Genomic DNA, 12,821 nt, shown 5'->3' with positions numbered 1-12,821 from the left:
GATTACCTATCTATTGTTTTTACTCAAAAGGAGCAGTGCATAGACTTCAGATATAAGTAAAGGTAGGACAATAAAACCTTTTTTTAATGCTACAGTTTATACATTGCTTTATTGTTCAGCCAATCAAATGATGAAAAGACGTCGTTTTATGTATTTTAAATCTGACCGTGCCCCTCCTAACAGAAACCTCACTGCACATTGCTGAAGGTGATGATAGGAAACACCTAAAACAACCACGTTTCTGAAATCAAACTCAAATTTGAAAATGTGCAGTTGTGCTAAAACACAAATCAATTAATTTAATCTTGAGATTTAAGATTTTAGTATTCTCATATGTATCGTCACGCTCATGTGAAATTAAACTTAGCGGTATATCTAAAATTTGTTTTTGTTGGTTTATCATCTAAATTGTCCATCAGTTGTGTCATGATTTGATGATGGACAGGAGTGGGGGAGGCAGAAACTGAGGCAAGTCAGTATTTATTACCAAAATCGGGACTAAAGTACCAAACAAACAAGTGGGCAAAAAACAACTAACAAAATGCCGAGACAAAAACCAAAACCAGGAACTGTAAAATGCCAGAAGCAAAGTAACAAAGAAACCAGAATAAACCTGGGGTGGTGGTAAAATGACACAAGGAGGATGACAGGAGAACTCAAAATAACTTGATGGAGTTCTCTGAACAAGCATGTCCTTTAAAACTGTTCAGGACTATTGGGCACAGGTGTGTGATAATTTGACACACCTGTGCCCAGTTCAAAACGCCAGTTGGGGCCTTTTGGTGGTGGAAGGTATTCTAGATCGTTACAAATTGTTTATCGCAAAGTTCTTTTAAGAGTCAATGTTTTCTAAATTTGTCAATAATAAATGTATCATTCCTCTTATGTTAAGAGAATAACTCAAGAATGCATTTTCTGGGAAAATAATAGTTATTTTTCAGACCCCTGAAAAAATGCAAAATTTTATATTTTTCACAGGAAAGTTTTGATATTTTATATGTTTGTGTACTTACAGTGCGGTGAAAAAATATTTGCCCCATTTTTGATTCCTGTTCTTTTGCATATTTGTCACTCAATATTTCAAAACTGCATTATGTATTTCGTTGGGTGTCTCTGTGTGATAATAAAACTGGTTTGATTATCTGAAACCTTTGTAAGTGATAGATATGCAAAAAAAAAAAAAAAAAAAGAGAATCAGGAGGGGGCACTTCCGATATCGTTGCTGTCATTTGAAAAGAAAAACTAACTCCATTTAAGTCCTTTTTATACCCGTTTGCCTTGAATAACAACCTAATTTGAGGCTTTTTTAATACGATAACACATTTTTGAGGGGTTGTCCTGGATAAAAAAACTTGTTTTGGGGCGTTGTTTCGCAAACTATGACCCGATTTATAACAAGGTAAAACATGACTGAAATAGAGATTTTTCTTTTCTCGCAACAGCGACGATAAAGTATGTTCACTGCAAAGAGTCAACACGGAAAGTTTGAGGGTAAAAATGGTAGTTAAAAATGTAAAAATAGTCATGTCTTTAAGTAAAATTACCTGCCTCTACCATCAGATACTTTTGTTGATTTTAGTTATCTTTTCCTATTTGAAAATAGACTTTTGAAGTAAGAAATCTACACGTAAAATAAGCAAAGGTCACTACAATTATAATACGAGTTAGCTTTGCTCATTTTTTTAGGTATTAATCATTTATTTTACATGGAGAAATAATACTCAAAATGAGCAAAATAATCTGCCAGTGGAACAAGAATTTCTTGCAGTGGCAGTGTAGTGAATGTTACCCGGTTATTGCGAGCGCGAGTGACACACTAAGGTTAACACAGCAAGCGTTAAATAAAACGCTAACGAAGGATTTTTTTCTTAAAGCACGAAATGACAGTTTGTGCTTTATGTGATGCTTGGAAGCAAATAAGACGAAGATGAACAATGAATAAACTCACCAGGGTCAGCATTTACATGCAAAAAGAACATTCTTTTGGGCCTCCACTTCTGTGAATTTCTTCCCCCCCAGCTAATCATTGCTTTTTCAGAACTTTCTGACTATGCATTTAAATATTATTTAAATATTCATATGAGGGTGTGAACAGTGAGTTGTCGACTGCAATCATCTCATCATTTATAGGAATGTAAAGGAAATGTGCTTGGATTCATGTGTGCTCATAGGTTTTTAAATGTGGATATTTTTTGTGTGAAGAATATTTTGGGGGATTTAAGCCATGTTTTCAGCAGAAAATATATACAAATCTTTCTAAATGAGTAACTTTAAATAATCTCTGAAGTGTCCCTGCCAAAAATGCTTTATATTTTCCTGAAACTTTTCAGACCATTTACAAACAGTGCAGGAAAGAGGTCTAAATCTAGTGGAGCTCTTGTTGGTGATAGGAATGAGTAGAGAGGTGTTGTAAAAAGATAGTGGGATGTTTAGACGTGTTCTAAGGGATGGGCAGGGCACCTGTATGATGCAGCAGGGGTAAACCAGTGAAAGCTGTCGGGCCCTGCTGTTGAACAAAAGAGTATTTTGTGTCACCCTGACCAAGTGACATGGCCGCTTTCTGCTGTTGAACAGAAGAGTATGTTGTGTCACCCTGACTCGAGTGACATGGCCGCTTTCTTATGTCCCGTTTCATCTGGAGGGACAAAAGCATGACCAACTTAGGTGCCGAGGTGCTTAACTTGTTTGGGTGTTTGGGCATTTGGGTTGGCCATGGTCCAAAAAATGTTTGTGTGTGTTCTTTGCTTTTTTTATTTTCTTTGTTATTGTATGTGTTTGTCTTGCTGTCGGTCACCCCTCTTGAGGGATATGATCAAGGTAGGTAGATAGATAGATAGATAGATAGATAGATAGATAGATAGAGAGAGAGAGAGAGAGAGAGAGAGAGAGAGAGAGAGAGAGAGAGAGAGAGAGAGAGAGAGAGAGAGAGAGAGAGAGAGAGAGAGAGAGAGAGAGAGAGAGATAGATAGATAGATAGATAGATAGATAGATAGATAGATAGATAGATAGATAGATAGATAGATAGATAGATAGATAGATAGATAGATAGATAGATAGATAGATAGATATATTTTCCTGAAACTTTTCATACCATTTACAAACAGTGCACTGTTGAGATTTTTGGAGAATCAATGTTTTGAGGGCTAGAAAATCCTTGTTGAGGAAATTGAAATCAAATTGCCATGACAACCTATTCTGCTTTTTCAGAAGTGTAGTCCATTACACTTGGGTAACAAATAACTAAAATTGTGAGAAAAAAATCAATTGTTCAGACACCCGTAGATTAATTTGATTTAACTCTCAGGGTCGACCCAAGTTTTAGGCTTTTTTCAATTTTATTTGGTAGTTTCTTACAATATGGTTAAATTTAGTTTGTACTTGCCAGAGACACACCACAGGAAATAGTGCCCCTATGACCTAAGTGGTTGAGGAATTCAACCAACATCAGTCTACAAATCGAAACTCTTTAAATTTAATGAAAAATCCCAAAATAGCCTATCTTGTGTTTGGTGACAAAGATTGATAATTGTCTTGAATGTCAAAATTGTTTTTGGAAACAAGTAGACAGTCTTTGCTATTCCACAAATTGTGAATTAGATAAGAAAAGTACAGTATGTGTTCCTGCCACTTGCTTCTGTACTGATGTGACTACCTATATGTGTATGTATGAGCGAGTTTTCTTGTAATGAAGGCAAGCGTCTTGTGAGTGCGGCATAGTAATGCTCGCTTATGACAGCTTCAATAAATTATTAAGCATACACTTCTCACATAATGCTCAATGCACACACTCTACATCATCTGCACGGGAAAAAAAACAACTCTTTCTGTATCCTGTGTGAAAAATACAATAAAGTCATGTGTGTATTTGTGAGTGTTTGCATGATACAAGGGTAAGCGTGTGAAACATACATATGTCTGTGTATTTGTGCATTTGAGTCCTATATGGCGTGTTGTTACTTTGTCAAGTCAAGTCAAGTCACATTTATTTGTATGGGCTTTAATCAAAAAAGTGTCTCAAATGACTGCACAGGCCACAATTACACCATCCCCTGATCTGAACCCAACATGCAGGCAAGGAAAAACTCAAAGTAAGGGAGAAAATAAAAAAACTTGAGAAGGGCCCTTACAAGTAGTAATACCCCTTCTAGGGTGACCAGACTGCAATAGATTTTGTATTGGGTAACAACACACAAAACTGTCAAGACCAGAACAGAAGGAGGACCCAGATGCATCACGTTATTCACAAGTTTATTGAGATTTAATCATTTTCTAATTTTATTGTCTAAAATATTTTAGGCTGAAATAAAACATCTTTTGGTCCACTAGCAGACACATCTGTCTCTCATTTTAAAAATATTTTTTGTCATTTTTCGAAGAAAATAAAACCTACGGTACTTTCAGGACTTTAACACTCATCTGATTATATGTCATGATTGCCCATTGCCCTCACCTGTGCCCGTTCGCTTGGTGATAGCTGCTGCTCGTTTCCTGATTGGCTACTATTTAAACTCTACGCTTCCATTCACGGCAAGGCAAGCACCATTTGACTCTGGCTCCCGTTTGTCCCGTCCTTTCCTGTATCCTGCTTGTCTGCCACTGGCTTCCCCATCGTTTCCGGTTCACTGACTTTTTCCTTCCTTCGACCATGCTCCGATCTCCCACCTTGGCTACTCGACCCGTTTCTGCCCACCGACCACGCTCTGATCTCCCGTCCTGGCTACTCGACTCGTTTCCGCCTTCCGACCACGCTCCGATCCCGTGAGCTCCCTGCTCCTCCTGCCCAGCGATCGCCTGATTGCTGGCGCTTGCTTTCCTGTACCTGACTTCTCAGCTTCCGCAATAAAGTTTGTTGTGAAATGTGATGCGTTTGGGTCTACTATCTGTTCTGGCTCTGACATTATAAGGAGCTACTTAAAAAAATATTCCTTTGTAAACGTTTTATATATATATATATATATATATATATATATATATATATATATATATATATATATATATAAAATATTTATTTATTTATTTATTTATCTATATGTCACATCTGATTATAAGGCTCATGAAATTAAAACTACGATAAAAGCAGGGTTTGCACTTGAAAAAAAAAGGTCAGAAAATTAAAAAAATGTTTTTCATACGAAATCAATATTAGGAAAACATGGTTCGACAGCCACAATGAATTAATTAATTGATAAATGGTTACCGTATGTTGAAGCATTTAGAAATGAATATGTGTTTCTGATTGTATTTAACTTATTTACAGTCCACAAGGTGCACTGGATTATAAGTCACACTTTTGGTTTTCTGGCAAAAGTAGAAATTTTAAGTGCGCCTTATGGTCCACAAAATACTGTACATAGAAATAACCCTAATCCTACAACAAAATACACTTTCAAAATATTGTGAACCTTTAAATTACAGCATAATTATCCAACTCAATCAATAACGTGCATTACCTGCTTAGCCACAGTGACCACAAATTGTAAAAAAAAAAAAATTACACTTTAAACTAAACCTTTAAGAAACATTGAAATTGGTGCAATAATCAATTAATAAATAGTTTCAGCGGATGGTGTGCCTCGAGATGTTTTAATCAAAAAAGTGTTTACAGGCTCAAAAAAGGTTGGGACACACTAGTGTATAAGATGCACACGATCACACACACACAAACCTGTTGAGTCAGCATACTAAGCTGTCGGCTGCGGTGGTCTCGCTTGCAGAGGTTCCGGGCAGGAGCGACCACGGCGCAAACGCAGCGGCCATCCGGGTCCGACGCGGTGCTGTACACCTGCCAAGCCTCCTCGGAGCCCGGATACAAACCCTGCACAAAAAAAGAAAAAACACACACCAACAAACACATGCTGAAAATGTTCACGGTAATTCTCCATCGTTTCTTTTATTGCTTCATAAATCAGGCTGCTGTGGGCTTTTTGCATAATTGTGCACTCAAGTTTCCAAAACGGGAATCTAAAACTAACTGAAGCTCTTCTACCACGTCCTGGAGGAGGAGATTTACAGTAACCAGGCCAACGTGCTTCTTTGCATCCAACTGGTGCTTTCAAAAAAAGGCTTTATTGGCACAGTCCCGTAGTCAGGTTTGATATCCTCTTTCCATCTCACTTGTCCTTTCCTAATTTGGTCACTAACTTCTTGGCTCCACCCCAACCCTGGTTTCACTTGTCCCGATTACTCTCCAATCTCCCTTCTCTCTATTCACTATTTAAACCCAATGTTTCCTAGTCTTGGTGCTAGTTTGTTGTATATCTTGTCACACCATAGCTCTCCTATAACAACCTTGTTTTCCAAGTGTACCGAACTCTTGTCGCCTTTTCCGACCACGAGTACTGCCTTAGACTGTTGCCTTTGCTGTAGTGAGTTTACCGGATCACCAACCACTTGCCTGCCTCTTGGACCACACTGCTGCCTCTGGTGGTCTTGATACTATTGCCCCGATATCAGACTCCCGGTGTACTGAACCCTGTCTAATTAAAGATATTCATTGCACTCATCTGTTTTTCTGCACTGTACTTCCACGCCACCCCGAGCGTGTCCCTCACATTTTTTTAAAGAAGCTTATTTTAATGTTTCTTCGCCTTTAAATACTATTTTTTAACATTAGGTTGCACCTGTAACATGAATTTAACGATCCATATCGGGACTAACATGTTACAAAGGAACATGTTCCTGGAATGCATTAACACTTCTCTATAACAAGTACTGTAGTATGTTACTATGTTGCTCTACTACTTTATAAATACAGATAAATAATTGGCGTGCCTCTGCTTGTTGAATATTCTTGCTTCATTTACATTTTCACATACATCTCGAGATCCAGTTAGTGCAATCCCTGTAGGGTGTTTATACTAACATACACAATACAACTGAAAACAGTAATATTGGCGCCATCTCAAAGACAGAATGCAAGGGCGCTGAATTTCACCAAATGTAGATATTCTCTATATCCTATATACTCGCATCCATGCTGAATCAACAACTATGGAATATTGATATCAGGGAGTCATCTTAAATCTGCATAATTGGTTGCGTGTCACCAGTAGCGAATGGTAGGCAGTGCGTGGGGAGGGGTGCCCGGTATATAAAGCTTATACAACAAACTAGCAGGAAATCAATGGGGCATACATGAGCATAGAATAGAATTTACGGTAAAAGTGTGCTGAATTTATTTTCATTTGTATAATTATTTTTGCAATACACCATGCCTTAAGAAAAAAGAAAACGTTTTGCATAGTAACTTGAAATAGAGTAGTAGATCTTCGAATGGTTTGAAGCCCAGAGACCATAAGACTATAAAGGGTCTCAGGTTAGTGTTTGTTTGCAGTCTCTCACAATGGTCCATGCCAATAAATATGAACCATTTACTGCACTGGTTCTACAGGGTTGGTGTACACATTTTCTACTATTCATTCCATTATGTGACTCTTTTAAACCAGTTTACAGGGGTCGCCTTCTACGCGAGTACATACAGTAATTTCTAACTAGATAGTTACTTTCAGGGCGGCACGGCAGCTGAGTGGTTAGCGCGTCCGTGGCACAGTTTTTAGGAAATGGGTTCAAATCTGGCTACCAGCCATTGTGTGCAGAGTTTGCATGCTCTCCCCGTGCTTGCGTAGGTTTCTTCCGGGCACTCCTGTTTCCTCCCACATTCCATAAACATGCATGTCAGGTTCATCGGCCCGTCCAAATTGTCCCTAGATGTGAATGAGCGAGTGAGTTGTCTGTCTCTGTGTGCCCTGCGACTGTCTGGCACCCAGTTCAGGGTGTCCCCTGCCCACTGCCCGTAGATATCTGGGATGGGCTGTAGCACCCCCACGACCCTACTGAGGAATGGGGGGGGCACATGATGGATGGATAATTACTTTCAAAGTAACACACTAATTATTCGTGTCAGTAATCTAGGAGGTAACTGAATTACATTTACATGAAGTAAGTAGTAACTGTGACTAATTTATTTTTCTAGTAATCAACTTTATTTATGACTTAGACTATGCCATTAAATGTTAATCAATACAGTAACTGTATGAGCTACGATTGGTCAGTTTGTCTGTTGAGCGTTTTTAATTATGATATCTTAAAATACGAGGGATTACCTTTTGTTAGGTCCCTTTTCAAGGTTTCTTATTATCCTCGTGCTAGGGTCTTGAGTTTTTCCTTGCTCGCGTGTTGCTTTAAGATCAGGGGATGGTGTAATTGCAAGAAGTGCAGTCCTTTGAGACATTTTGTGACTAAGGGCAATACAAATAAATGTGACTTGACTTGACTCACTTGTCGGCGTCAAAATGACCAAAAATATCTCGAGGGGTCTCAGCCAATGACATCTGTTTGTGTCTCTCTGTGCTCTATTTTGTGCGTAGACATCCAGTTCAAGGTTTGCCATAGTTTGTTGTTGCTAAGGTAACAAATGGCCAGAGGTCCCATAGGCCAGCCAGCCTTCCCAGAGAGAAAACATCCTCCATGTTAGTGCAAACAAACAGGTGTACATGTATTCTTGTGTTTCGAAATGCTTCACACACGTTTCCCTGTATCAATTTGGGATTTGGGCGGAGCTCTCACCAGGGGCAGAGCGACAACAGGAACACAATTGAACAAAAGGTACATTGGCTCCAACACTTGCAATTGGTTACGTAATACTGTACCTGTTTTCTTCCTCAGCGTGTTCATTTGATTTTGGATACTGAAAAGGATGGTTTACAAAATAAAGGCTAATAAAAGATGAGCAGCCCCTTCGAAGGTCTTATTTATAGAATATTCAGAAAATGGCTGTAGCATTTTACAAAATGCAAAGACTGATGGGGTTTACCATCATTCTTATACAAAAAGCCCAGTCCATAAGATTATTGTAAATCTATTACAAAATGTTAAGCATTAAAGGGATTCCACGGTTGAACTGATGATAGCCTTGTCATCCTAGGCGATATCTTACTTAAATCGCTCAACTTTCGTCAGAGGAAACACATTTTATTTCTTTGATTTTATTTCGTTAACAGAAACAAAAGTTGGACTTCACTAATGTAATGTTTTACACTGGCATTCTTGAGCTGAGGACATCTCCTCACGTGCTGAAATTGATGTTTCCTGTCTGCCACTTTGTATCCCTCTAAAAGTCAGGTGATCGACCGAACAAAGGCTGTGCGCCCCTCCCCCCCCCAACTACAACACAATTGCAGTTATCTAATTATGACTAAATCAATTAATAGGTTCTAAATAAAGAAATTCCACAATCAGGACTAAATATGGGCACTCGCATTTTTCAATATTAAACAGATTCTTGCTGATTTAGAATTGAGGATTTGTGTTTTCCCAATTGCATCCACAAGATGGTAAAGAAATATCGTCTGAATTAAAGATAGTGTCCTTGAAACTTTTTTTCATGCTGTAGTGGAGTACATTAGAGCAGCAAGATAACTTTAAAAATGGATTAAAAAAGTACAGTACTTCTGTTTGTTAAAGAAATGCTTGATCATGTAAATAAGGTTTTCTCTTTGATTTCAATGCATAACAGGGATTTCGACAAATAAACATATATAGGATTTTACTTCACGATCCTGCGACGAACGAGGAATTACCGTTCTTAAATATGGCCTGGTATCTACCTAATACAATGCCTTATATCTATACTCTCTCTTTTGAATCAAACTTTTCATTTTCGTATATTCCTGAACTAGTTGCCAGCCAGTCGCAGTCAGACAACTCTCTTGCTCATTCACACCTAGAGACAATTTGGACCGGCCAATTAACCTGACATCCATGTTTTTGGAATGTGGGAAGAAACTGGAGTGCCTGGAGGAAACCCACGAAAGCACAGGGAGAACATGCAAACTCCACACAGGAAGGTTCGATATATATATATACACTCACATCTAAGCTTTATTTACAACTATAAATAAAATACTGAAATCAGGGGTTCTGCTTAAATGCACATGTTTGGTTGTGAGTCACAAGTACCAAATGGTAGGCAGCGCGTCAGGATGGGACGTGGCTTATACAGGAACAACAAACCAACGTGAAGTCATTGGGGCAAACCTAAGCACGGAATTAACAGTAAATGTGTTCTGGATTTGTTCTTTTTATTTAAAACAACATTTTAGGAAATACACTATGTGCGTAACTAAAAATGAAAACATCTTAGACAGTATTTAGCAATGGAGGAGGAAATCTCCTAGTGGTTTGAGGCCCATAGACAAAATAGATATAAAATGTCTCGGCTAAGAGTTTGTTTGCAAGCTTTCGAGATTAGGCAAGAGATATGAAGGCTTTACTCCTTTCAAAAGAGGGTGTACACATTGTCTTCCATTTATTTTGTTGTGTGACTGTTTCAAAGTAGTTTTAGTGGGTTAGCTTTAATTCGTAACAACATAGTTACTTTCAAAGTAACACTCTACCTTTGGGTGTCAGTAACCCAGAGGGTTACGGAATTACTTTTTAGATGAAGTTACTCGTAATGGTAACTAATTCCTTTTTTTTCGCGCTCAACACAGGTAACAAATATATACTTACGCTGACAATGCGCTCATGTGTGCCATCGGGGTTAACGTCAACATTGGTCCCATTCAGTCCCACCAGAGAAGGAAGCGTTTGGGACATCCAGTTGGTGACCATGGCCATGGTGCTCAGTACAGCGCCAATTTTCAGCATGGGAACACTCATCTTCGCTCAAACAAGCAAACAGCGCCTTAATTAAACTGTTGACATGCTTAAAAAAAGGAGGGCAAAAAAAAGGAAATGAAATATCTTCTCAGCGGCTTCACAACGTCAAGTCTCCTCGGCTCTGTTCGATCCTTTCATGGCCATGTGAGGTATCTTCCAAGATGCTGTAAGGAGCTCTTTCTCTCCCTTTCTTTCTCCCTCTCGCTCTTCTTTCGCATCCCTCCTCCCCCAACCCGAGATGACGTCAAAAAAAATTCACACGCCCCCTATATAATAAATCAGCACACGCTTCTGTCCCCCTTTCCCCTTTCCCTCCCTTTTGTCCTTGTCCTCTTTCTCGTCCACTGCAGTACACCTCCTCGCTCTGCTCTCCGTCCACGTATTGATTGATCGCCTGAGTGAGAGAGGAAAGAAAATGAGAGAGGAGGAGAGAGTGATGCTGAGAATTGATCAGCATCCTTCCTCCTCAGTGGCCGGATTCTGCTTATTGTGATGCTGTTTTTTCAAGTGCACCACTCCCATCTTGTGGTCATTAACGACTCTTCCCATCATCTCATTGGTATGACATGAGTTACTTCTGTTTAAGAGATGTGGCAATGTTAGCTAAGTAGACTCGACTCGAGTACTGTTGTCCTCAGTTCAACTCGTGACAATATAAATTGGATTTTGCACTTACTGGGTCGTGTTAGCGTCTATATATAAAAAAATTGCTTAACTAGTATTGAAAAAAAAAACATGAATAAAACAGAAATTGGCAAGGGAACACCTCTGTTACATGCTACCTAACACTGCGGTTATATCAATTAGACCACTGGTGGTCCGTGAGGGCCCACAACGCCTTCTCTGATAGTCTAAAAAATATCTAAATGTTGTCTTGTAATCATATTTCGTCCATGAATACTTATTTATCATTCCAAATTTTCTGTCAGTTTCCTTTCAGTGCTTACCCCCTAGTAGTTGTGCAGCTTCCAGTTGTTTGCTTTTTAGTTAAGCATTTAACCAATCACATTTCAGCCCGTATCTGACGTCAGGGACAGAAATCTGCCCGCAGGCCTTCACAAGCAAATCAGAAGGCCCTTGTAGCAAAACATCAGTGTTCGATAAGGCTGTTGATTTATCCAATCTTCCTCCAAGCGTAAGGAAACTACAGCTAGGGGCCAATAATGCACCAAAGTCTACAATCCATTAATCTACAAAATTGAAATAGCATTTATATTTTCACTCTACAGTGAACTTTCAACTCATTTAAATTTAGAACTTTTTTTAACTAAGAAACTTTAATGCCATAAACTCATAATCTCTGAGGATCACACAACAGCATTTCAATTAATAGCTTTTCAGGGCAATAACAAATAAACTATATACATGAATACATTTTACATTTGTTATGTAAAACACATTATCCCTGAAAAACAGAGGAAACAAAGTTGAATATTTTAAATTATAATATAATGTCAATATGAGACTGTAATATGGGGCAACGGGAATACAAAGGCACTCCGCATATACATGTAGGGGGGAGGAAATTTAGAAACAAAAACCAGAGTTCGAATAAAATTCATGGCTGGCAAAAAATAACAAGTCCTGGGTTGATGAAAGACAGGTGTCAAGGAGTCAAGCGACAGTAACAAGCAAGAGGTCATCTTGGAGAGAATATGATCCAGCAAGGATAGCTGTCGGTGCAGTCATTTAATACTGGGTCCTTCATGAGAGTGTGGTTAATTGGATTGAGGTGTGGGGATTCTCCAGTCTTATTGTCCGTTGGCGCCCTTTGGCGGATGCTACCGTGCTCGATTACAGTATATCCAATACCGTTTCTTTTTGCGCGGAAATATCCTGTCATTGAATATTTGAACCCTTCTTCCTGAAGTTAATTTATAATTGCGATTAACACAGCACGAAGATTTTATGAACGAAAATTATTTCATCTTTTATTAAATACTTATATTGCAAACTTTAACTGTATTAACAAAAACACGGGTACAGTTCTAACACATTTTGCTTTCTCCCTCCCCATTTCATAATCCTGTGTGTTAGTCCTTTCCAACCTTTATACATGGGAATTTAATTTGTCTTTTGCAAAGATACATTTATGGTAGAGTGCTAAGGGGCTCCAAAAGTCTGTGACAGTCTCTCAAACAGAGAGATACACAGTGTTACAA

The 12,821-nt window shown here is 38.6% G+C and overlaps 1 protein-coding gene across 1 annotated transcript in view; it reads right to left on the bottom strand.

Moving 5' to 3' along the window:
• The window catches only part of LOC148361536 (noelin-2-like), a 39,175-nt gene extending 28,249 nt beyond the window's left edge, over positions 1-10,926 (bottom strand). Inside the window, exons 1-2 of the mRNA XM_088342238.1 lie at positions 10,510-10,926; positions 5,666-5,815 (exon numbers count right to left, since the gene is read on the bottom strand). Coding sequence (XP_088198364.1) covers positions 5,666-5,815; positions 10,510-10,659 — 300 coding nt within the window. The 5' untranslated portion in view covers positions 10,660-10,926. The remainder of the gene's footprint in view (positions 1-5,665; positions 5,816-10,509) is intronic.
• Between the last annotated feature and the right edge of the window lie 1,895 nt (positions 10,927-12,821).

This window comes from Urocampus carinirostris, chromosome 8 (genome assembly GCF_059441175.1).
Source record: "Urocampus carinirostris isolate Australia breed hairy pipefish chromosome 8, RoL_Ucar_1.0, whole genome shotgun sequence".
Lineage (NCBI taxonomy): Eukaryota > Metazoa > Chordata > Actinopteri > Syngnathiformes > Syngnathidae > Urocampus > Urocampus carinirostris.
This window is presented reverse-complemented; position numbering and strand designations above follow the sequence as displayed.